We start from the raw sequence: 25,279 nt of genomic DNA on the forward strand, positions 1-25,279 counted from the left end.
AGTGCAGATCACAGGGCAGAGGGTAACCAGGGCATGGGACCCAGAACAAGGCCTGATGGACAGAAGACCCCTCCAGGTTGGGAGGGCTGTAAGAGGGTTCTGCCTCTGAGCTACAGAGCAGGGACTTACCTGGTCAGCCCCCTCCAGCCTCAAAGCTGGCTCGGCCCCTGGGGCTGGGTTAGAGCTAGGGGTGGAGGCAGGGCAAGAAGAGCCAGTCATGTGGCTCCAGCTATCTTGGGGCACGAAGTTAAGCCTGACCTGAGACTCCACCTGCAGGGGTCAGAGGCCCAGTTCTGTGCCCCATCTGCCATTCTGACCAAAGCCACACTGTTTCCGCTGAGGTCGTCTGAGGCCCAGGCCTGGAAGGGGTTGAACGGTGGAGCCTCAGGAGCTCTGGTTGCTAAGAGACAGTTGGAGGGAAAGCTGGTCCCAGGATGCGGCCCCAGCAGCAAAACCTCTTGGGAGGGGCTTCCCTGGTGGCACAGTGGTTAAGAATCTGCCTACCAATGCAAGGGACACGGGTTCGAGGCCTGGTCTGGGAAGACCCCACATGCTGCGGAGCAACTAAGCCCGTGCGCCACAACTACTGAGCCCACGTGCCACAACTACTGAAGCCCAAGCTCCTAGAGCCCGTGCTCCGCAGCAAGAGAAGCCACGACAATGAGAAGTCTGAGCACCGCAACGAAGAGTAGCCCCTGCTCGCCACAACTAGAGAAACCCCCATGCAGCAACGAAGACCCAACGCAGCCAAAAAAAACCACCAAAAAACAAAAACCTCTTGGGAATATCCTACAGTGCCCCAATATTATCGCTGGACACACCATCTCACACCCAGCCACACTCACAGATGCCCTCACGCTTGCACACCCAGGGTTAGGAAAGCCGTGTTCGGCCCAGCAGCTCAGTGCAGTCTGGGTGGCCTGGCCACATATGGACAAGGCTCACAGCCACCACCACCTCCTGCCTGGGGAACACCCCATTCCTCCCTCTTAAGGGCAGTCCAGACACTAGAGGCAGAGATGGAGGCCCTTGAATGCCAGGTACAGGAAGTCGGACTTCATCCTACAGGCAAGCGGGAGTGAGGGTGGCCTGGTCAGATCCGGGTTTCATCAGGCTGCTGTGGACACTCGGGAAGAACGTGGTTGGGGACAGGATGCCCAGCGAGTGGTACTGCTGTGTGTGAAGAGGTGAAGTAGGGGCCTGAGCTGGGTGGGGCCTGGCAGGCTGCAGCAGTGGGGCTGGGCGCTGGGGAAAGTCAAGGCCTCTGGCATTCTCCCTGGGATGCCTGGGGACGGCTCCCACCTCCAGGGGTCTTTGGGGCCCCCGTCGTGGAGACCCAGCAGAGGCAGTGCTACTCAGCTTTCCAGAAGCCCTTCGTAGGTGTGGCTTGCTCCACTCCCATCCCAGCTGCCCAGGCTGCCGTGGACACCCAGACAGACACCTGAGCTCCTGTCAGGGCAGGTGCAGAACGACACAGCAGTGTCCCCAGGATGCTCGTTGGCCTGAAACTGACCTGTAACTGCAGCTCCTGGAGCCTTCCGGAACCCAGATCTCTACCTGAGATCAAACCAAAGACTTAGTTTAAGGTCCCTCGCTTGGCTCGCAGCCTCCCAACACTGACCCACTTCACTGTGTCCTTGGGCCTCCCCCTGACCTCCTTGGGCCTTGGCTTTCCCACCTGCAAAATGAAAGGGGGCTGAGATGTCTCCCTCACCCTCACTCCCACCCCACGCACTTCTGGGTGCCAGGCCCCTGCAGACTGATGGGGCCACGGAGGGGTGCAGACACACTGGAGGGACAGACAGGTACTAGGAAGGTGACACTCATGACGCATGAAATGGAGAAGGGGGGAGGGGGGAGGAGTTCAGGGTGGGGACGTCAAGGTGCTCCTGAAGGCTGGAAGAGGGGAGAGCCCTGCCCCTCCCTCCTCAGCCCAGCGCCCAGCACCGGCTCCTGCCCACAGGCCTGTCGATGAACAGATAAGCTGTCATTAGTAGCAGCTACCAGTAACCACCAATAGGTGTGAAGCCTACTGAGTTACAGAGGCCTGAGTCATCCAGCAGCGCACACCTGGGCCTTAAAGTAACTCTAAGATATCGTCATTCAGAAATGAGGAGACGGACGAGTGGTGCAGTCACTCACTGTCAGTGAGTGGCCATGTAGGGTGGCTGTGAGCCTAGACGGGGGAGGCGTGCAGCCCTGGGGGCCAGAGTCGGCAGGGTGCTGAGGACCCCTCCCTGTAGCCCTGGGCAGCCGGTCCGGAGAGCCTTTGGAGTGAAGCCCAGGTCCACCACCCCGGGATCCAGGAGCCTAGGGCCCAGTCCACACCCTTCCCTCTGGCCTGCCCTGAGTTTTGGAACAGGAAGTGGGAAAAAGGGTCACCCTCCTCCCCGCATCCCACCCCCCCAAGGCTGTGTCTGGGGGCTGTTAGGATTTCAAGAGATAAAGCCTACTAAGTGCTTAGCCCGATGCCTGGCGGAGACAAGGTGAGAAGGGAGTGGACCAGAGGAGGATTCTAACCAGAAAAGATGGAAGCCAGGGCACCCTGGGGTCCAGTGACAGCAGCAGCAAAGGCGGTGGGAAGGGGCAGGTGAGGGAGTGACAAAGGGGATGCCGGAGCGGGGTGGGACCAGCCCCCAGAGGAGCTAGAATGGAGGGCCCAGGGGATCAGGAGCCAGGCCTCCTTCAACACGTGCCCGCCCCCACCCCAGGTCAGCAGCAGATCACTTCTGTGCTGAGCTCTGAAGGGGACACCACGTGCCCACCCCCCCGCCCCCCGCCCCCAGGTCAGCAGCAGATCACTTCTGTGCTGAGCTCTGAAGGGGACACCATGTGCCCGCCCCAACCCCCCGCCCCCAGCACCAGATCAGCAGCAGATCACTTCTGTGCTGAGCTCTGAAGGGGGCACCAAGGAGGGCTGGGGAGCATCACCACCTCCCAGACCACCCACCACTGTTGTTTGCCCACAAGGCCAGACCCCAGAGCAGCACACTGTGCCCGGCTAGGACCCAGCTCAGTCAGTGGCCCCTGGGCAGGAGGGTGCAGGGCTTGGGGGGCCAGGGGTCCCAACTGGCTGGTGAGAGAGATGAAAGTCCCTCTGAGATGAGAAATCTGGGTCCCACATGTAACCCGATGGATTCCTTTTTGGCCTAACAGGCCCAGAGCCAGTACCTGCAGGCCCAGGCGTGACTGCCACCCTCCAGCCCCACCTCCCACGCAGCCCTGCCTGGCACCCCGTTCAGCTGGGCCCTGGGCAGAGGTGCTTTGCTGTTGGAACTGCAGGCACAGGCGCTGCTGCCTGCAGGTGTGGGAGCTCGTGGGCTCCAGGCCCTCTCCTGCGGGTGTGAACTTGAGTGGCAGGTTATCGATCCTCTCTGGCCTCAGTTTACTCATCCGTCAAATGGGGATGTGGTAGCAGCTCTCACTTACCAGGGGCGGGAAGTGGCGAGGATAGAAATGTGTGTAGAAGCGCCCTCGGGGAGCTGACGGAAGGCAGACTCATGCAGCCATGAAACCGTGTCAGAGTTACCTGACCAGTCCCCTCAACCTCTGGGGAGGTCACGAGGCAGCAGGAGGTGCTGGGAAGCTTCCAGCAGGCAGGGTTCTGGAACACAGGCCATGGGAGCGCTTTACCTCTCCTCCTAGTTCCTAGTTCCCCCTCTTCTACAGGGCAGGGTGGGTCCGGGCCCCTCCTCTGAGCCCTGCGGTGTTAATGTGGGCCTTTGGGACAGAATGGCTGGAGCTGCTCACTGTTAGGCGTGGCCTGTCACTCTCAGCGGAGAAGGGCACCTGCACAGTCCCTATCCTGGGGCCCCTGCTGCCTGGGGGTATGGGGGGGGCGAGTCCCTCCGCAGCCCCTCCCCAGCTTGGAAGCACCGAGAAGCACCCCTGTCCTTTTTGAGGTACTGTCCCCAGGCTGCTTCCTCTCAGGATGAGGGAGATGGGCATTGCCCTGCCCCGCCGCCGAGGCTCTGGAAGCCCCTGGAAAGAGCTGCGAGCCCTGGTGACACTCGGCCTGTAGCCCAGCCTCCCCAGAGCCTAATCCCAGGAACAATACAGGCTCCCGGCAGGAGGCTTTGTCAGGGCTGGCGCTCCCCACCCAACATCTCCAGTCTGGACAAGCACCCAGCCGGGGGCATGTGAACTGTTAGAGCCAGAGGCTCAGGTTCAAGTCCCCACCCAGCAGCTGTGCAGCCTCGGGGAAGTTGCTCGACCTCTCCTGCTCAGCTCACCCACCTACAAAGTGGGAGTCACGTGGTAAGAGCTTTCTCTGAGAATCATAGTTTTACCAAGTTGGCAAGTGCCTACAAAGGAGCCTGGCCCTTAGGGCTAAAAATCTAAATTTCAGAGGAGGGGCAGGGCTGAGAATGGCCAAGGGGCTGCTCAGACAGGCTGGGTGGGCAGTGGGTCACAGCTGCCGCTTTCCAGAATTCCACAGCACCAAGCGCCTGGCAACAAGCCCGCAAGGGCAGCAGCAGGATGTGATGCAGAGCCCAAGGGTCCAGCAGTGGTTCTGAAGGTGGAGAGCAGCGGGAGATGAGCTGGCAGGTCCAAGGAAGCTGCAAAGGGATGCCACAGGAAGGAAGCCCGTCCATCCACTCATTCATTCATTTATTCACTGATTCACTCACTTTTTTGTTCATTCAATGTGTTTATTGAGCACCTCTTATGTGCTGGGCGGTGTTCTAGGTGCTGGGGAGATTTCTTCCCCACCTTCTCCATGTATGAATCATCTGTTCCAGAGGTGAGAGGCAGGCTTTAAACAGTATGTACAAGGCCAGCTGGAGTGCAGGGAAAGGGTGTACCAGGCGTGGGGGGAGGGGTCAGGGGTGGCCTCACTGATGAGACAGAGCAAGGAAAGCATGTCTAGGACCAGCTTTACGGACCAGCACAGGGTCCCAACCCAGGACTTATGCTCTGCCCGCTGTCTTGAGAGTCTTGATAATTTTACCTTTGGATGTGTGTTTCCCTGCCTCTTGACTGCCCACTCCTCTGCTGGCTGGCGCCCCGGACCCCACCAGAGCCACACACACAGACCAGACCAGCAGCTGCTGCCATCTTCTGCCCCCCCTGGGAACCTGGGCACAGGGAGGGTCAGGGGCTGTCACACACGGCCCCCGGCATCTCAGGGTAGGACATGGAGGTGGCTGTCCCTGCCCCATGCTGGCCAGCTACACAGCATGTTCTGTAGGAGATCTGGCAGCCCCTTGGGGGTCACCCATGGTAAGGGGCGATCGCTTTTCTAGTAGGGGTTACTCAGCAGCCTGTGATTTGTGCATGCGCAAGTGTGGGACCCTGCGTACCCGTCAGGGTCTGCAAGTCCATGGCAAGCATCCCTTTGCCCCAGGGACTGCAACATTAAATAACAAATTAAAAAGACCTTGACAGGTCAAGAGAGAGCCTCTCTCTTGGAAGAAATGAAAACCTTTTATATTTTGGTACTTTTAATGATACCTTTTTTTCCACTGCTCTTTGAATGAGGATTCCCACATTTTCATTTCTGCACTGGACCCCACAAATTACAGAGTCAGCTTTGGTCATGTGGAATCTGGGAGGACTTCCCAAGCGGAGGGAAAAGCAGCTACAAAGGCCCTGAGGCAGGAGTGTGGTTAGCACAATCGAGCAAGGCGGCCAGTGTGGCTGGATTAGAGTTAGCGAGGGGACAGTTGCTGGGCATGAGGTGAGAGAGGGCACGGGAGGTGGCAGTGTGTCAACGCAGTAGTAGGCTTTTGCTGGGTGAGATGAAGAGCCAGTGAGAGTTCAGAGAGAGGAGTGAAATGATCTTATTCATTTTAAGAGGATCATGCTGGGTGCTAGGTTGAAAATGGGCTCAAAGGTGGGTGGTGGGTGGTAAGCGGGCAGCAAAAGCAGAAACAGGGGGACCACTTTGGAGGCTTTTGTAGTGATCCGAGCAAGGGATGATGCCCCCTTGGCCTGGAGTGGTTGCCGTGGAGGTGGCGAGACCTGGTAAGATTCTGAAGATGTTCTCAACGTAGAGCTGAAAGAATTTCCTGGTAGACTGGATATGGGGTATGGGTCAAAGAGGACTCAAGGACCACTCCGAGGTTATGGCCTGAGCGATTGGAAAGATGGGGGTGCCCTCAACTGACATGAGAAAGTCTGTGGGAGAAGTGCGGTGGGGAACGAATCAGTTTCCGATCACTGCTAGAACACATCACTGCAAAGGGAACCAATCCGTTTCCGATCACTGCTAGAACACATTACTGCAAACTTGGGGGTTTAAAGCAGCGCATTTTTTATCTTACAGTTCTGGAGCCCAGACGTTTGAAATCAGTTTCACTGGCCTAAAGGCAAGGTGTCAGCAGGGCCAGTTCCTTCTGAAAAACTGTGTCCTTGTCTTTTCTAGCTTCTGGGGGCCACCTGCTTTATTTGCTTCATGACCCCTTCCTCACATCACTCCAACCACTTGCTTCTGCTGTCACATCTCCTACTTCCTCCTCTGACCATCTCCCCTCCCTTTTTTGTGTTTTTTTTGGCCACTCCTGGCGGCATGTGGGATCTTAGTTCCCTGACCAGGGATAGTGTCCCCTGCATTGGAAGTGCAGAGTCTTAACCAATGGACCACCAGGGAAGTCCCTCCCCTCGCTTTTATAAGGACACACGTGATGGCATTTAGGACTCACTCAATACAGGATCATCTCCTCATCTCAAGAGCCTTAACTTAATCATACCTGCAAGTCCTTTTTGCCATATAAGGTAACATCCACAGGTTCCGGGGATTAGGAAGTATTTGTATTTTGGGAGCCATTGTTCAGCCTAGCACAGGGAGTTAGAAACCAGACATTCAGTTTTGGATCTATTAAGCCAAGATGTTTATTAGATACGCAAGGAGAGATGCTGAGAAGCTGGTTAGACAGAGGAATATCGAATTTAGAGGAGAGGGCCAGGCTGGAGTCACGAGTGTGCAAATAGCATTTAAAGCCGTGAAACTGGATAAGATCATCTTGGGATCATCATTTCATCAAGTTGAAGAAATCTCCCAAAAGACAGAGATAGAAATGAGGAGAGAAATTTTAATAAGAAAATTAAAAAACTAAACCAGCGGGTCCAACATCTGAATGTCAGGAATTCCACAAAGAAAAAAAAAAAAACAGAGAAAACAGAAGAAATGAAATTATCAAAGAAAAATGTTAAGAAAAACTCCCAGAATGGAAGGATATAAGTATCCACATGAAAAAAAATCCCACCAAGTTACCAGCGTAATTAATAGATAAAAATTCACATCAGTGCACTTCATCTTGAAATTTCAAACCAATGAGGATAAAGATAAAACTTCCAAAGAGGGGAATTCCCTGGCGGTCCAGTGGTTAGGACTCTGGGCTTCCACTGCAGGGGGCCTGGGCTCGATCCCTGGTTAGGGAAATAAGATCCCACAAGCTGCGTGGCACGACCAAAAAACGGGGGAAAAGAATGACTTCCAAAGAGAAAAAAGAAGGTCATTTTCAAAGGAGAGGTAGCAGAATCTCTTCCACAAAAATACTGGAAGCAAGATAACAATGGAATTGACACCTTCAAAATTCTGATAGTGATGATTTCCAACCTGAAGTTCTATACCCAGCCAAACTATCAGTTAATTGTGAGAGCAGAATAAAGACACTTTCAGAATGCAAAGTCTTAGAAAATTCACCTCCTATGCACCCTGTCTCAATAAGCTACTGGTAGATGTGCTTTGCCATGAAGAAGATGCAAACTCAAGAAAGAGGATGACAAAGGATACAGGAAACAGATGCCCATGCAGGAGAAAGGTCAAGGGACAACAGCCATGGGCAGACTTGAGAGCAACCCATCCATATAACTCCTAGAAGAACAAAAAATTATAGAGGAAAGGAGATGTAATCATAACTGAAATATTTTTGCTCTAATTATATATAAATGTTCCTTTAAAATCTTGCCTTCTGTAAAGTCATTCACTGAAAAATAACAGGGCTTACAGAGAAAAGAGGGTTAGACACTTAAAACCTGTGGAACATCTTTAAGAAGTTGAGTTTATTGAGGTATAATTTGTACTCAGTAAAATTTTTTCTTTTGAAGTGTATCATTTGATGAGGTTTTGAACATGTAAACAGTCATGTAACCATCACCACTATCAAGATATAGAACATCTCCATCATCCCCAAAAGTTGCCTCAGACCCTACTGCAGTCATTTCCCCTTAATCTTTCAGGAACTACTTATCTAATTACTGTCCTTATGATATTTCTGTCCCTATGACTTTCCAGAATGTCATAGAATCATACAGTATGTAATCTTTTGTGTCTGAATCCATTCACTTAGCATAATGCTCTTTTAGTTGTGTCTATTTTACTGTGTATATCACTTAGTTTGTCCCTTTTTATTGCTGGAGTCGTATTCCACCGTATAGAGGTACCACATTAACCATTTGAATAGAGGTTGGGTTATTTCCAGTTTGGGGTTACTATGACTAAAGCTGCCTGTATGCAGGTCTTTGTGTGAACTTATATCTTCATTTCTCAAGGGTAAATGACTAGAAGTGGGACTGCTTCTCATTTTATAAATACGCACACACGAAAATACCAAACTGAGAGCCCAGAAGTAAACTCACACACCTATGGTCAATTAATCTATGACAAAGGAGCCAAGAAAATACAATGGAGAAAAGACAGTCTCTTCAACAAGTGGTGCTGGGAAAACCGGACAGCTACATGGAAATCAATATTAGAACACTCCCTAACACCAGATACAAAAATAAACTCCAAATGGTTTAAAGACCTAATATAAGACTTGACACCATCAAACTCCTAGAACAGATCATAGGCAAAACATTCTTGGATATAAATTGTAGGAATATTTTGTTAGATCATTTTCCCAAGGCAAAAGAAATAAAAGCAAAAATAAACAAATGGGACTTAATCAAACTTATTATCTTTTGCATGACAAAGGACACCATCAACAAAACAAAAGGCAACCTATGGAACAGGAGAAAATACTGTAAATGATGTGACTGACAAGGGGTTAATATCCAAAATATATAAACAGCTCATAAAACTCAATACCAAGAAAACAAACAACCCAATCAAAACATGGGCAGAAGACCTAAATAAATGTTTCTCCAAAGAAGACATAGAGATGGGCAACAGGCATATGAAAAGATGCTCGATATCACTAATAATTAGAGAAATGCAAATCAAAACCACAATGAGGTATCACCTCACACCGGTCAGAATGGCCATCACCAAAAAGTCTACAAATAATAAATGCTGGAAAAGGAAACTCTCCTACCCTGTTGGTGGGAATGTAAATTGGTGCAGCCACTATGGAGAACAGTATGAAGGTTCCTTAAAAAACTAAAAATAGAGTTACCATACGATCCTGCAATCCCACTCCTGGGCATATACACAGAAAAGATGAAAACTCTAATTCAAAAAGATACATGTACCCCAGTGTTCATAGCAGCACTATTTACAGTAGCTAAGACATGGAAGCAACCCAAGTGCCCATCAACAGATGAATGGATAAAGAAGATGTGGGGACTTCCCAGGTGGCACAGTGGTTGAGAATCTGCCTGCCAATGCAGGGGACACGGGTTCAAGCCCTGGTCTGGGAAGATCCCACATGCCGCGGAGCAACTGGGCCCGTGAGCCACAACTACTGAGCCTGCGTGTCTGGAGCCTGTGCTCCGCAACAAGAGAGGCCACAATAGTGAGAGGCCCACGCATCACGATGAAGAGTGGCCCCCGCTCACCGCAACTAAAGAAAGTCCTCGCACAGAAATGAAGACCCAATACAGCTAAAAAGAAAGAAAGAAAGAAAGAAAGAAAGAAGATGTGGTATATATATACAATGGAATATTACTTAACCATGAAAAAGAATGAAATAATGCCATTTGCAGCAACATAAATGGACCTAGAGATTATCATACTAAGTGAAGTAAGTCAGACAAAGACAAATATCATATGATATCACTTACATGTAGAATCTAAAATATAATACAAATGAATCTATATACAAAACAGAAATAGACTCACAGACATAGAAAGAAAAAACTCATGGTTATCAAAAAGGAAAGGGAGAGGGGGAGGGATAAATTAGAAGTATGGGATTAACAGATACAAACTACTCTATATAAAATAGATAAGCAACAAGGATTCACTGTATAGCACAGGGAATTATATTCAATATATTATAATAACCTACACTGGAAAATAACCTGACATATATATATTATACTGAATCACTTTGCTGTACAACCGAAACTCACACAATATTGTAAATCAATTATACTTCAATTTCAAAAAATAAAAGAAAATTTCAGGGCTTCCCTGGTGGCGCAGTGGTTGAGAGTCCACCTGCCGATGCAGGGGACATGGGTTCGTGCCCCGGTCCGGGAAGATCCCACATGCTGTGGAGCGGCTGGGCCTGTGAGCCATGACCGCTGAGCCTGCAAGTCCAGAGTGGGTGCTCCGCAACGGGAGAGGCCACAACAGTGAGAGGCCCGAGTACCTCAAAAAAAAAAAAAAAAGAAAGAAAATGTCAAACTTTTTCAAAGGGGCTGAACTGTTTTGCATTCCCAGCAGCCGTGTATGAGAGTTCTAGGTGCCCCACCTCCTTGTCAACACTAAATATTGTCAGTCTTATTCATTTTAGCCTTTATAGCAGGTGTGTGATGGTATCTCATTGATGACGACCAATGATGATCTTTTCATGTGCTTATATGTGATGTATATTTCTGCTGAAGTGTCTCTTCAAAATCTTTTTTTTTTAATAAATAAATTATTTGTTTATTTATTCTTTGGCTACATTGGGTCATCGTTGCTGCATGCGGGCTTCCTCTAGCGCTGAGCCAGGGCTACTCTTCATTGTGGTGTGCGGGCCTCTCACTGGGGTGGCTTCTTTTGGTGTGGAGCACGGGCTCTAGGTGCACGGGCTTCAGTAGTTGTGGCACACGGGCTCAGTTGTTGTGGCTCACAATCTCTAGAGCGCAGGCTCAGAAGTTGTGGCTCATGGGCTTAGTTGCTCCGCGCCATGTGGGATCTTCCCGGACCAGGGCTCGAACCCGTGTCCCCTGCATTGGCAGGCGGATTCTTAACCATTGCACCATCAGGGAAGTTCCTCTTCAAAATCTTTTGCTCATTTTTTTATTGGGTTGTTTGTCTTATTATTGAGTCATAAGAATTCTTTATATATTCTGGATACACTTCCTTTATTAAGTTTATATTTTTGCATAGCTCTATAACCAGAGCCCTAATAAGACCAACAATGATACTAATAAAGATACTAACACAGTCATTTCTCCACTGGCATTAGCACCTAAAATCACAGCTAGACTCTCCTTTGCAGCCTTAGGCTTTAGGCTTCTGCTTCCTCCTTGGAGATGTTGACCCTTGAAGATGTTCACCTCTAAAAGAGACTGGTTTCATCAACAATAAAAATACAATCTAGAGGTAGCTTTCTCTATCCATCAAAGACAAAATGTTTTAATATGAGAGCACACCTTTGCATCTTCTTCATCTGCACGCTCAGCTTCCCCAGACAGACTGAACACAAAGGGGAGTGAAGTGGTCCTACACTACATTATTCTTGCTCTAAAGGAAGACTTTCTGTGGGATTTTTCAGCTTACCTAATTTTTTAAGGTCTTCATATATTGCTAAGGCCCTCTTTTAATTGTTATAATCCTTGTCCTTGCTGACTTCAAAAACATTAATACACTGGGAAAAACTGCATAAGAACTACCCAGCTTCCGGGTTGTACTTATGCCTTGCCCCTGCCTACCAATCACCTGTGAGCTAATATGCATAAATAAAACACGTGTCAGGGACTTCCCTGGTGGCGCAGGGGTTAAGAATCCACCTGCCAATGCAGGGGACACAGGTTCAATCCCTGGTCTGGGAGTTTCCCACATGCTGTGGAGCAACTAAGCCCGTGAGCCACAACTACTGAGCCTGCATGCCACAACTACTGAAGCCCGCGCGCCTAGAGCCCGTGCTCCACAGCAAGAGAAGCCACTGCAATGAGAGGCCCGCACACCACAAGGAAGAGTAGCCCACTCGCCACAACTAGAGAAAGGCTGCATGCAGCAACAAAGACCCAACGCAACCAAAAATAAATAAAATTCTTTAAAAAAAAAACCAATAACAAAAAAAAAAAACAATGCAGGGGAAGTGGGTTCGATCCCTGGTCTGGGAAGATCCCACATGCCGCGGAGCAACTAAGCCCGTGAGCCACAACTACTGAGCCTGTGCTCTAGAGCCCACGAGGCACAACTACTGAGCCCACGTGCCACAACTACTGAAGCCCGCGCTCCTAGAGCCGGTACTCCGCAACAAGAAGCCACCGCAATGAGAAGGCCGCGCAACGCAACGAAGAGTAGCCCCCGCTCGCCACAACTGGAGAAAGCCTGGGCACAGGAAGGAAGACCCAACGCTGCCAAAAATAAATTAAAAATTAAATCTTAAAAAAAAAAAAATCAGGGCTTCCCTGGTGGTGCAGTGGTTGAGAGTCCACCTGACGATTCAGGGGACATGGGTTTGTGCCCCGGTCCGGGAAGATCCCACATGCCACGGAGCAGCTGGGCCCGTGAGCCATGGCCACTGAGCCTGCGCATCCGGAGCCTGTGCTCCGCAACGGGAGAGGCCACAACAGTGAGAGGCCCGCGTACCACAAAAAAAAAAACCAAATCCGTGGATTATTTTGATAAGAATATGAATTAATTTTAAACATAAAGTGAGGTATTTTGTCCAAACAGAACTATTTTTGCACATTTGCATTTTTGAATTGGAATTTGAATCAGAACTTTCTGACTCTAATCACTATATTACAAGTAGAGAGCATTAGAAGCCGATTGGGGAGGTGACAAGCAAGTGATAAGCTGTGACCTATAGCTCTGCGTGTGTGTGTGTGTGTGTGTGTGTGTGTGTGTGTGTGTGTGTGTGTCATGTAAATCCCCCTTCTGGGCCAGCGGGACCCACCTGTCAAGACCAATGTTCTCCAGCAAGGCTCCCACATGGCCTTGACGTGCTCTGCGCACCTCATTCAGCTGAACCGCCCTCCTTGCTCAGCCAGGCAGGCTAAGGGGTTGGCAATTACCCTTCTGGCTCACTAGGAGGCAAGCCCAGTGTCCTCCTCATTCACTTGAAGGAGTTTCCGGAACTTGTCCAGAGTTGTCTCAGGCATCCCGGGACAAATGGCAGCAGTCAGTCACGTTCTCTCCACATACCAAGAGGGCCAACCCTGCTGCCAGATGCCTTCTTTGGGGTTGGCAAAAAGGACAGGTCACCCTGTTCCGGATTGTGCTGTATTGTGTCTGTGCAGAGGAAACTGCGAGGGGGACGAGAGGGGGGGAGTAGACACTGCTCTTTAGCTGGTGGGGGCTTTTTAAGGTCAGGCTGGCATACCCGGGCACCCAAGGCTGCAGATCAGTGGGTGAGCACAGTGGTTCTGAGAGCAGGGACCCTCCTGCTCTGGCAGCAGTATCTCACCCAGTTCAGGGTAACAGCAAATGCCCGTTTGGCATTCACTGTGTGCCACACTTATCATTGTATGTAATCCAGACAAAAATCCTTGAGGAAGGCACTGTTATTATCCCCATTTTGCAGATGAGCAAACTGACGCACAGAAAGTTTGCATAACTTACCCCAAATTACACAGCCAGACCTAAATAGCAGGTGGTCTAGCTCCACAGTCCAAAGGCAGAGCTCCTATGTGAAAGCTAATTTGGTTAACTTCTTGCTACAAAATAACAAAGTAGTTATTGTGAAATGGATTCTAAGCTCATAAAACAACATAAAGTGTGTATAGAGTGCAGGATTTAGCATTAGAACTATGTTTGAATCTCCGCTACTCTCCAGGGGAGGCCCATCTCCAGGGACTGCATCCACAGGTTCCTGGTACTCAGAACCCAGTGGGTTGGCCCAGTGAAGTGCCCTAGTGGGAGGTCAGGGGGCCTTGGACAGGCTGTCACTTGACCGAACGTCACTGCTCTCAAGGACGCAGGCATCCCCTTGGTGACTCTCTTTTTTCATTTGCTGGGACCTCCCCTCCTGCTTCCCTCCAGCCCTACGGGTGGTAACTGTCCCCCCTGTGCTGGTCCTGGAGGCTTACACTCTCCCTCTGGTTCCCTCACCCCCGCGGCCCTGCCCCTTCGGTAAGCAGTCCCCCTTTGTAAGTAACCCTCCTGGAATTTCCCTAATTTGCGGAAGCCATCTGTTTTCCCACAGGACCCTGACTGATGTGAGAGCGTCATGAATAATGGGGGAAACTGGAAGCACCTGAAGTGTGTGTGGGCGGGGGGAGAGGAGGGAGGGCTGATTAGGGGACCCTGCACAGCGGCTGGGCGGGAGGGGCTGCATCCCGCGGAAATGATGTTCCGGGAGTGGGGAAGGGAATGCTGAGGGTAGGACGGTTGGGTAAGAACAAAAGACTGGGGACTAAATTGCCCAAATTGCATTCTGTCATGACCTCTAACAAGCTGCCTGCGGGCAGGGAGATGCAACCTGGTAGCCTCAAGTCCAGCACGGAGGACACAGTCAAGGTCAGAAATGAATGAAGGAATGACTGTCTGGGCCCAGCACTGGCTTCTCTCCTTCCCACAGGGGCCCTAGGCGGATCCCAGGAGGAGAGCAGAATGCGGTTCAGGCCTCAGACCAGGACGAGGGGTCTGTGATGTGTGTGTGGTGTGTGGTATAGTGGTGTAGTGGGGGGTGTGTGTGTGTGTGTGTGCGTGCGTGTGCGTGTGTGTGTCTGGCTTAGCCAAGGCGCCCCGAAGACCCTCTCGGGGCGAGAAGGCCCCGCCCACCTGGGCGGAGCCTGCGGCGCCGGGAGCCCCGGAGGCTGCGTCCGATTGGAAGAGCGCGCCTGGACCCGCGGCCGCGGGGCGGACTCCGACTCTGTCAGGTTAGAGCCCCAGCCACCGTAGGTCCCCGCCCCGTGACCCTGCACAAGTGGCGAACACCTGCCTCACGAGGTCCCCGCGGGGATGAGCAGAGGCTTCTGTGTACCGAGCACTGGCCGCGTCCTGGGCATGTGGACCCCTCCCCCAGCGCTGAACCGCCGACGCCGGGGCGGTGACCGGGCACCTCTGCACCCGTGGCAGCAGCGGCGGCCTGTGTGGGAGTGAACGCAGCTCCCCAGCTGCCGAGCCCCCGCCCTGAGGTTCGTCTGCCTGGGGGTCTGCTGTGCGTTTCCTGAGGTGGAGGCGGCGGTGGGGTGCGCGTTAGGCGCCACTCGGTGCTGGGCGCGGAGGACCCCGCGGCGGACACACCCCCTCAGGGCCCGCCCAGCAGAGCAAAACACGGGAAGCAGATTGCTGTGTTCCTGTCAAGTTCTCTTCTCACCTTGATCAAAAATATTACTATTTTAATGCCCCTGAGGACCGAACGGAACCACGATTGGTTCGCAGCCAGGGTTTGTGGAATCAGGCTTCCCTTGGAACTGTGGGGGCGGGACACGAGGCTTCGTCCAGACTGTCCCCACCCCCGCACGAAGGGGACACAGGGGTTGTGGGGTGGCGGGCTGCCTTCAGGCGGAGTGGGAGGGGTAGGAGTTCACCTGGGGCTGGTGGAGGTGGGAAATGAGCCTGGGGGGTGAAACCATGCACCTCAGGTTGGGACTCGAACACACGCGCCCAGGACTCCAACGCAGCCAAAACCCGCAGTCTTCCAACTGAGATCACACACCTGGTTTCAGGACTTAATCGAGCTCAGGTGCTTGACATCTCATCGCAGAAAGAATTCAGTGAGAGGCAAGGTGATAGGTAAGAAGTGGATTTATTTAGACAGAAACACACTTCAGAGAGTGTGGGCCATCTCAGAAAGTGAGAAAGGCACCAGAGTACGGGGTCGCCAGTTTTTATAGCGGTGGGTAATTTCATAGGCTAATGAGTGGGAGGAGTATTCCAGCTATTTTAGGAAGGGGCGGGGATTTCCAGGAATTGGACCACCGCCCACTTTTTGATTCTTCTGGTCAGTTCAGTCTTGGAACCGTCATGGCCCCCGTGGGCGTGTCATTTAGCTTGCTGATGTGAGCATATACTGAGGCTCAAGGTCTAGTGGAAAAAGTCGACTTGCCCACCATCTTGGAGCCATTTGGTTCTAATCAGTTTGTGTCGTGTCCTCGGGCTATGTCATTCTTTCAAAGGTTGTGCCCTGCCTCCTTCCCTCCTGTTTCAGGGAGAGAAGGCCCAAACCCGCAGGGGTTTAACAACCCCCTGCCCCCTGAAGGGAGCCACTGAGAGGGTCCCACTGGGGCAGTCGGCAGGTATGATTTCCACATCAGAAACACCCCCCTGGCCGAAAAGAGTTTAATGGAGACGAGAGGTGAGGGTGGTTCCTGTTGCAGTGGGGCAGGGGGAGAAAAGGGATGGGGTAGGCAGCAGTCAGGGATGGCGGGCAGAGAAGGGGAGAGGCCGGGCCATGCCTGACGCCTGCCTGGAGTGCTGGATGAAAGGCTGGGTGGGGAGCGGGTTCAGCCTGGTCAGAGGCAGGGGAGTCCTGAAATGTGGCCCTTCGGGGACCACGTGGCCAAGCAGGACGTCAGCACTGGACCCACTAGCTCCTGCTTGCTAAGTATGCCGGAGGCTCTGTGGGCACCAGACAGCCTCGCTTGAACCCCAGCCCCCAGCACTGGGCAGAAGGCTGGGGGCCGTCCCAGGTCCTTCCTTCTCAAGCCCCACCCCTTAAAAGCACATTCCAAATGGGACCCCTTCTCTGCATCCACCACCTACACCTCAGTCCCCCTAAGGGGCCTCCTTCCCCCACTCTTGCCACACGCCAGCCAGCCTCCCCATGGTGGCCACTGGGCATTGGAAAACACACATCTGGTCTCTCTACCTGCCCAGAATAAAATGCAGGCTCCTGGCCCACAAACCCAAACCTGACGTCACCTCCCTCCATTCTCCCCTGCTGTGCCTGCTGAGCCCCCAGGGCTGCCCCCAGAGCTGCCCTCAGCTCATTCCTTTCTTACCTGTTCTCCCTCCTCCTTCACGTACCCCTCCTCAGGAGCCCCAGAAGGTGCCTCCTCAGTATTCAAGTCCCATCTCAAATGTCACCTTCTCCTGGCAAAAGCAGTTATCTCTGTCACATTGATCTGGTTTACTGCGTTTGTTGTATATGCTTACCAGCATTTGAAGAGTTATTTTATTTGCTTGCGTTCTTGTTTATCATCTTCTCCCTGACCAGACTATAAGCTCCGTGAGAACAGGGACCATGTTTGTCTTACTCAAGGTTGTGTTGCCGGGGCCTGGACCCGTGCTGGGCACACTGGAGAAAGCCAGTGAACACTTATTACCTAAATGAGCCCACTGGCCCCTGGGGGAGATAGGTACGTCTCCAGACCTAAGGTAGCAGGATGTGACGAGAGAGCCAGGTCTAAGCAGTCTGGAGGAAGGTGGTAGAGGTGAGTTCTCCTGGGGGGAATCTGGAAAAACCTTGAAGAAGAGGAAGGATTTGAATTGTGACAGGAGCAGGTAGCACTTCTTGAGGAAATTGCAGAAGCATTTCTGTAGGCATAGGGTCCTGGACGAGGGGAGGGCCCAGCCTCTGGATGGCTGGGGTATAAGATCCAGGTGTGCAGGAATTCCCTGGCAGTCCAGTGGCTAGGACTCGACGCTTTCACTGCCGGGGCCCAAGTCCGATCCCTAGTTGGGGAACTAAGATCCCACAAGCTGAGTGGCCAAAAAAAAAAAAAAAAAAAAAAAAATTCCAGATGTGGGGTGCTGGGAGCATAGGAGATTAACCTGAAAAGGTAGAAGGTAGACTGGGCCAGGCTATGAAGTGTCTTGTTAGGGACTGAATTGTGTCCCCCCGAGATTCATATGTTGAGGTCCTAACCCCTAACACACCTCTGAATGTGACTGTATTTGGAGATAGGGCCTTTAAAGAGGTAATCAAGATTCAATGGAGGGCTTCCCTGGTGACGCAGTGGTTAAGAATCCGCCTACCAACAATGCAGGGGACATGGGTTCGATCCCTGGTCCAGAAGATCCCACATGCTGCAAAGCAACTAAGCCCGTGTGCCACAACTACTGAGCCTGTGCTTTAAAGTCCGTGAGCCCCAACTACTGAAGTCCGCATGCCTAGAGCCCGTACTCCGCAAGGAGAGTAGCCACCGCAATGAGAAGCCTGCGCACTGCAACGGAGAGTAGCCCCCGCTCGCCGCCACAAGTAGAGAAGCCTGTGCACAGCAACAAAGACCCAACGCAGCCAAAAAAAAAAAAAAAAAGATTCAATGGAGGCCATATGGATAGGCCCTAATCCAGTAGACTGATATCCTTATAAAAACAGGGTGAGACACCAGGGATGCGTGCACAAGAGAAAAGACCATGTGAAGAGCTGGCGAGAGGGCAGCCATCTGCAAGCCAAGGAGACAGGCCTCAGAAGAACCCAACCTTGCCAACACCTTGAGCTACGACTTCCAGCCTCCAGAACTGTGAGAAAATAAATTTCTGTTGTTTAAGCCGCTCATGCTGTGATCTTTTGTTATGGCAGCCCTAGCAAACTAATACAGGTCTTAAGATTGAAATTTTAAAATTTTAAATAGTACTTTATTCACCTGGTTCAAAAATCAAACAGGAAAGGTAATAGTGACCAGGTGATCAGGTCAACCACAGCAGTGAAATGGCAGGTTGGTAGTGTGCACCTTTGATATGATGTGATGAAAATGGCATTTTACCTCTGTGACCTTCCTCCCCAAATCCCATAAACTCAATCTAATCATGAGGAAAATAGCAGCTAAATCTCAAGTGAGAAATATTCTACAAAGTACCTAACCAGTATTCCTCATTAATTGTCAAAGTCATAAAAAATAAGGAAGGTCTGGGGAAGTGTCACAGCCAAGAGGAGCCGAAGGTGACATCACTAAGTGTAATGTGGTGTCCTGGATGGGATCCTGGAACAAAGGACATTGGGTAAAACTAAGGGAATTTACCCAATGAATAAAGTATGGACTTAGTTAATAAAAATGTATCAATATTGGTTCATTAGTTTTAATGAATGTACCACACTAATATAAGATGTTAATAGTAGGGAAAATAGGGTGGAGGCTGGGGGAAGGAAGATGGGAACTCTGTATTATCTTTGCAAGTCTTCTGTAAATCTAAAACTGCTATAAAGTTTACTTTTAAAAAGCAATAGTGGGGCTTCCCTGGTGGCGCAGTGGTTGAGAGTCCGCCTGCCGATGCAGGGGACACAGGTTCACGCCCCGGTCCGGGAAGATCCCACATGCCGCGGAGCGGCTGGGCCCGTGAGCCATGGCCGCTGAGCCTGCGCGTCCGGAGCCTGTGCCCCGCAACGGGAGAGGCCACAACAGTGAGAGGACCACGTACCGCAAAAAAAAAAAAAAAAAAAAAAAAGCAATAGTGAAAATTTGGGACTTCCCTGGTGATCCAGTGGGTAAAACTCCGCGCTCCCAATGCAGGGGGCCCGGGGTTCGATCCCTGGTTGGGGAACTAGATTCCACATGCAAGCCACAACCAAGGAGTCCGCATGCCTCAAATAAAAGACCCCGCATGCCACAACTAAGACCAGGCGCAGCCAAAATAAACATAAAATAAATAATAAATAAATAAATATTTTAAAAAAGTAATAGTGAAAATTCTTACTCTGATTTCTGTCCCTAATCCACCCAGTTCCCATTCCCATCTGCAATCATTACTTTATTAGTGTTCCTGATCATTCAAGAATTCCTTTATGCAAATATGAATCTATACTGATTTTCTCCCCAAATGGGTTTTTTATTTGCTTTAAAGAGTAATCATTTTTTTAAATATAAAATAGTTCAAACATACAAAGTAGAGAGAAAAGGACAATGTATCCCATGTACCCATCACACAGATTCAACAATTACCAAGAATTGGCCGAGCACGCATAAGCTATCCCACCTGCCTCGCTCTCCTTTGCTGAACTGTTTTGCTAGTATTCCTCTGAACAACCCAGACATCTTCTTAGACCACCCTAAAAACCACATCCCAGCATCAACAGTGACTCCTGAAGGGCCTCTTGTGAACTTTAATCTGGGTGATGTGGAGACACAGAGGGCTTTGCAGGGTCGGGGTGTTTGTGTGTGACCTAATTATGTCCATGTGTGGGATGGTCCAGGCGTGGAGGTCAGAGAAGGGAGGCCAATTATGTACGACCTTGGTCTGGGTACCAGGTGATGGGGCCTGATGCTTGGAGCTTGCAGCAGGATGGAGAGGAGTGGCAGCAGCTGGAGAGCCTCTGTGGCGGGCCGGTGACCAGCCTGTCTTCAGAAGGTGCCTGCCTGGAGGACAGAGAGTACCTTGGTGTGACAGCAGGGCAGCTGCCACTGTCTGTGCCCACAGGTCCTACAGGCAAGAGTGGGAATCCAATGGCCAAGCCTCCCCTTCTCAGGAGAGTGAGCTCATTTTGACCACCTCATCCCAGGTGGCGCTTCTCTGCCGTGCCCTGGCAAAGCCTGTCCCTTGCCTGGCTTAGTGGGCCGGTACCCACTCCTTCACGACTCGTGACCATAGCATGTCAGGGCTGAAAGACCCTCAGAGATCCGGAATCTAACCCCTTCCTGGTTAGAGATGGGGAAACTGACACCCAGAGAAGAGATGCAAGTTGCTTGGGGCCACACAGGGAGTCAGAAGTAGAGCTGGAATTGGAACCCAGGTCTCTGACTTTCAACCTAGGATCTCCCGTTACCTAGAGCTTCCTCTTCTCTCCAAACCCTGCTCCCAGGAGAGATGTGTCATTAGCCATCGAGGCCCAGTGTGTATAAATTTTAAAATCCCTGCATAATCCCTCTCTCAGGGGATTACCTGGGATACATGTATATACTAAGCCTGCTTGCTAATGATAGCGTAACTACAGAAAACTACGATTTATGGAGCAGCTCCCATGGGCCCCAAACTGCTAAATCTCCCTAAATATGAGGCAGGTGTTATGATTCCTGTAATTTCCCATTACAGAGATGGGCAAATTGAGATACAGAGAGAAGATGTAGCTTGTCTAAGATCATACTGTGAGGGTGTGGCCGAGGCAGTGTCTGTCTAACTGGAAAGTCCTACACTCTCAACCACTAACCCCCTTGGCCAAGAGGAGTATGGTGTTGCTCTCTGGCCTCTTTGTCCCTCAGCCCCACCCAGCAGCCTCAGGCCCCTCAAAGGAGCAGACAGGCTAGGGATGGACTCTGACCACCACCTGCTGTCATCTCTAAGTAGCTGAGCCCTTCCCAAGGTGGGTTTGGGGCCATAAACAGACCCCTATGCTCCGGATGCTCAAGGAAGTTTTAGAGCTGCCTGTGGAGTGCATCAGTTACCATCTCATCTCTCTCAGGGTTCCAGTGAGGGGTACAGTGTGGAGGGCAAAGAAAGGATGCCTGCCCATTGGCCGGCCTTCACTGAGAGTCTGCTCAGCCCCTGCCCTGGCCTCTGTTACTCGGGCGCTCAGACCTGAGTGGGTGGCGTCACGGGAGAGAGGGCTGTAAAGAGAGACCCGGACCCTGGAGAGACGGACTGGGCGCTGCCCGGAGACGTCTGAGCATCGAAGGATGCTGGTACAGGTGCGCACAGGCATTCTAGGCCGGGGGTATCGCCTGTGTGAAGGGCCAAGGCTGAAGAGCGGTCACGTGCCCGGGAAGATCGGCTGGCCGTAGGGAAAGGGCAGCGGGAGTCGCAGAACACGCGGGGAGGTAGTGGTGTCGGGGAACAGGTGCCCAGAGACCGAGCGCCACGCCGGTTCGTGGGTTCATCTTGAGCAATGCGGAGCCGGGTCACTTGCATGGTTTGGGGCGCACCTACACCCTTCCAATTCGGCCCCTGACCTGCAGCCCCACCGGGCGCCGGGAGCCGGGGGTCAGGACGCGGTCAAAGGCGGGCGCGCGCGCCGTCGCCACGGGATGCGCCCCGCCCCCTCTGGCCTCCCTGAGTTGGGGTTCGAGTCTCGGCCCTACCGTGACCCGCTGCGGTGCCCCGGCCGGACCCTTCCTTCTGTGGACCTCGGTTTTCCCATGCCCGACGTCTCCGAGGGTCCGGTATCTTGGCCCCGCACGGCCTGGAGCCCACAGGCCGTCACGCCGGGCGGGGCAGCGGTCCAGCTTCCGCAGCACTCCCGCCCCTCCCCCGCCCGCCCGCCCGCGGGAGCGCGGACGCGCTCGTACCTGGCCGCGGCCGGGAGCGAGGTTGGGCGGGCGGGGCAGAGATGCCCCACCCCCGGACCCGCCCCCAGCACAGTCGGGCCAATCGGAGGGGGCGGCTGGCCCCGTGTGGGGCGACGCGCTGGGGGCAGGGCCTGCGGGGGCTGAGGGGAGTCCGCGGGCTGGCGGCGGGAGGCGGTCGGGCGGAGGTGGTGGCGACGACGACCGGTGCTGAGACAGCGACGCAGCGAGCCGGCGGCCACGACAGGGCCGGCCAGGCTCCGCAGCCCGCTGCAGCCGCCGCCTCGCCGTGAGGGCCCGAGAGCGCGGCGGCGGGCGCGCGGCCTGTGAAGGCGGCCGGAGCGGCGGGCGCGGCGCGGCGCGACGCCGAGCGTCCTGTCAGGCGGCGGAGGGCGCCGCGGACCCGCGCCGCGATGATGCCGGTGGGTGCGGGCGGCGGCGGTTTCCTCCGCGGGCGGCTGGCCAAGCCTCCTTCCTCCCGCGGCTCCCGGCCCTCGGTGCCCGCGCGAGCCCGGCGGGCCGGGCGGGCGGGGAAGGAAGTGGCCTGGCGGGCGCGCCCGGCCCCGGCGCCCCCCGGGCGGGCAGGTGGGGCGGCGCCGGCTGTCAGCGAGGGCTGAGCCGGCGTCCGGGGGTCCTTGGTCCGGGGGTCGCTTCGGGGTCCGGGTGCGGGGGCCGGCGTGGTCGGGGGTAGGTCCGGGCGGGGGTCCCGGGCCGGCGCCCCCTCCCTTGGCCGCGGTGCGGCCCTTCCTGCCGAGCCTCCCCGGCCGCACTGCCCGGGAGGGGAAGCCGGAGGTGAAATTGGAGCCGGTCGGTTTTCCCCGTGCGTCCCGGCGGGGGGTCGGACGGGGAGGCAGGGGTGTCGTTTGGCGCTCGCCCCGTTTCGGGGTCTCGAGGCGCCTCTGCCCCCCGCCTGAAATGGGCCGGTGTCGTATTTGGTGTCGGCAGTGTGGGCACCCCCGTGTGGTGTTCCCACGCTAGAAACCCACATTTCTCCGTAGCCCTTTCCTGATTCTGGAATCCTGTTGTATTATATTTAGGAATTTACTTTACATTCCTTACTTAGGAATGGATTTAGAGAGCCGTTTTAGGAATTCCCTTTCACCGTGCCTTCGAGATTTGTACATTTTGCGTTAACTGGCCTGTTGTCAGTGTGCTTTGAAGGTTGAACTAGGTTCGTTTGTGGTGGTGCCGCCTTTGTCCTGCCCTCAAGGATGCGTTGTACTAGGAAGAAGACAGTGCTCATTAAATTTGCCATTCTCCTACCTGACCTTTTCCTTTACCTGTAATCTAAATAGCAGTGGGTGCTGAATTATAATTTTTTCATCTGGCTTTTTGTGAAGTAAATGTCATGTGAAAAAAATGAAGGGCTGGTGGTACCCTGTTGGATGTATTGGTTTTCTGAGTGCCTGTATATTAAGTAAAATTCTCAAACACATTTATAGTAAAGTAACAACAAAATCGTTCTTTTAGCCTACAATTTCTACATTGAAAATCACATTTCAGAAGGAAAGTACCGTTTCTCTGCATTTTCTGCTTGAATACTGTTATTCTGCTATGCCTGCACCCAAGGACATTTAGATCAGAATTTTTTTTCCCTGATCTTTCAAGTCATTTCCTGTCTCTTGATAATCTCTTCTCCCCTTTTTGAACTGATTCCAGCACACCGTGTTTGCAGAGTCTTAAGGTTTGACCTAGTTGATCCTTAGATCCTTCTTTGGCATCAGAGCTTGTTGTATTTTTAAACGTTTGGTTTTAAATGAGTGATTGTCTTGTAATGGAAGGAGAACTGGATGAGCCTCAGAAGAACCAGAATCAAGTACTGGTTCTGCTACTTTTTAGCAATGTGACCTTGAACAAGTCAAGGTCTCCAAGCCTGGAATTACCTCTAAAGCAGGGATAAAAACATCCCAATATCTGAGGGCTGTCCTGAGGATCAAAAAGGATGATGTGTCCAATAGTGCTTGTCAAACAGAATGCCCTGCAAATATTTTTTATGGTTAATATGGCTCTGAATTGTCAATTTCTAATTTTAACATCTGCAAGATAAGGCGTTTGGAAACAGTTCCCTCCCTATTTCTCACTGGCTAGATTTGGAAAAGGCACTATGGTGTTTTGGAATTTTGAAACCACTTTTAGTTAAATCCTGTAACAGTTGATGCCATAGTAATATTGAAGGATATCTATAAAATTTTGACTGGTTTCATCATTGTATGATGTTTCATTTTAAATACCCTGTTAAGAAATTTGGCTTACATTTTCCATATGGTACACTCAGACATTTTACTTCTATTCCTCACATAGTTAGAATTTCTAGTCTGAACCTTACCAGGTTCCCTTTTTACGACGTTTGCTTAGCTGGCAATTGGGAAATTTCTTTATGATACTCATAATAATCAAATGTTGTTTTTAAAAAACAGGCCTACTATTTAAAACACACTGCTTTTATTTTTAAATGCCTTCTAGAAACAGATGGTATTTCTCTTAGTCCCTCTTTTGTGGTCTTTACTTTGTATTTCCTTCTTGTTCCCTAAAAGTACGACTTTTAGGATTGAGTCCTTCCTCTATAAATGTAGTTGGCGTTGGTTGTAAATTTAATAGAAGTTTTAAGAACACGCCATTCTTACTTGATACTATCTTAAACTATGTATCCAAGGTATAAATGAGATTTTTTCTTTATTATATATTTGGTGTTCGTCATCATCGTCATGAATCATCAAAGGAGGGTTAGATCGCATTTTGCATAGTTTGTATAGAGTAGCACTACCCAATAGGAATGTAATGAGTGACACAAATGGGACTTAAGTTTTTCTAGTAATTGGTATTATTATTATTATTATTTGCGGTACGCGGGCCTCTCACTGCTGAGGCCTCTCCCGTTGCGGAGCACAGGCTCCGGACGCGCAGGCTCAACGGCCATGGCTCACGGGCCCAGCCGCTCCGTGGCATGTGGGATCTTCCCAGACCGGGGCACGAACCCGCGTCCCCTGCATCGGCAGGCGGACTCTCAACCACTGCGCCACCAGGGAAGCCCTTGGTATTATTTTTAATAGTATCTTTTATTAACTCAGTATATCAAAAATATTATCATTTTAACATGTAATCAGTATGAAAAATTTACTAATGGATATTTTACTTTTTTTTGGTACTAAGTCATTGAAAGCCAGTGTGAATCCAGTAAAGTTTTACA

General features: G+C 51.7%; 1 protein-coding gene across 3 annotated transcripts in view; it reads left to right on the top strand.

Annotated features, from left to right (window-relative positions):
* Positions 1–22,250: 22,250 nt before the first annotated feature.
* PPP1R13B (protein phosphatase 1 regulatory subunit 13B) overlaps positions 22,251–25,279 on the top strand; it is a 74,839-nt gene continuing 71,810 nt past the window's right edge. For all 3 annotated transcript variants that reach the window (XR_013827082.1, XM_079912831.1, XM_079912832.1), the window contains exon 1: positions 22,251–22,514. Coding sequence is in view for 2 of the 3 variants with exons in the window: in XM_079912831.1 (XP_079768957.1) it covers positions 22,506–22,514 (9 nt within the window). In the remaining variant the exon portion in view is untranslated. The remainder of the gene's footprint in view (positions 22,515–25,279) is intronic.

Source organism: Stenella coeruleoalba (assembly GCF_951394435.1).
Source record: "Stenella coeruleoalba genome assembly, chromosome: 2".
Taxonomy (NCBI): Eukaryota; Metazoa; Chordata; class Mammalia; order Artiodactyla; family Delphinidae; genus Stenella; species Stenella coeruleoalba.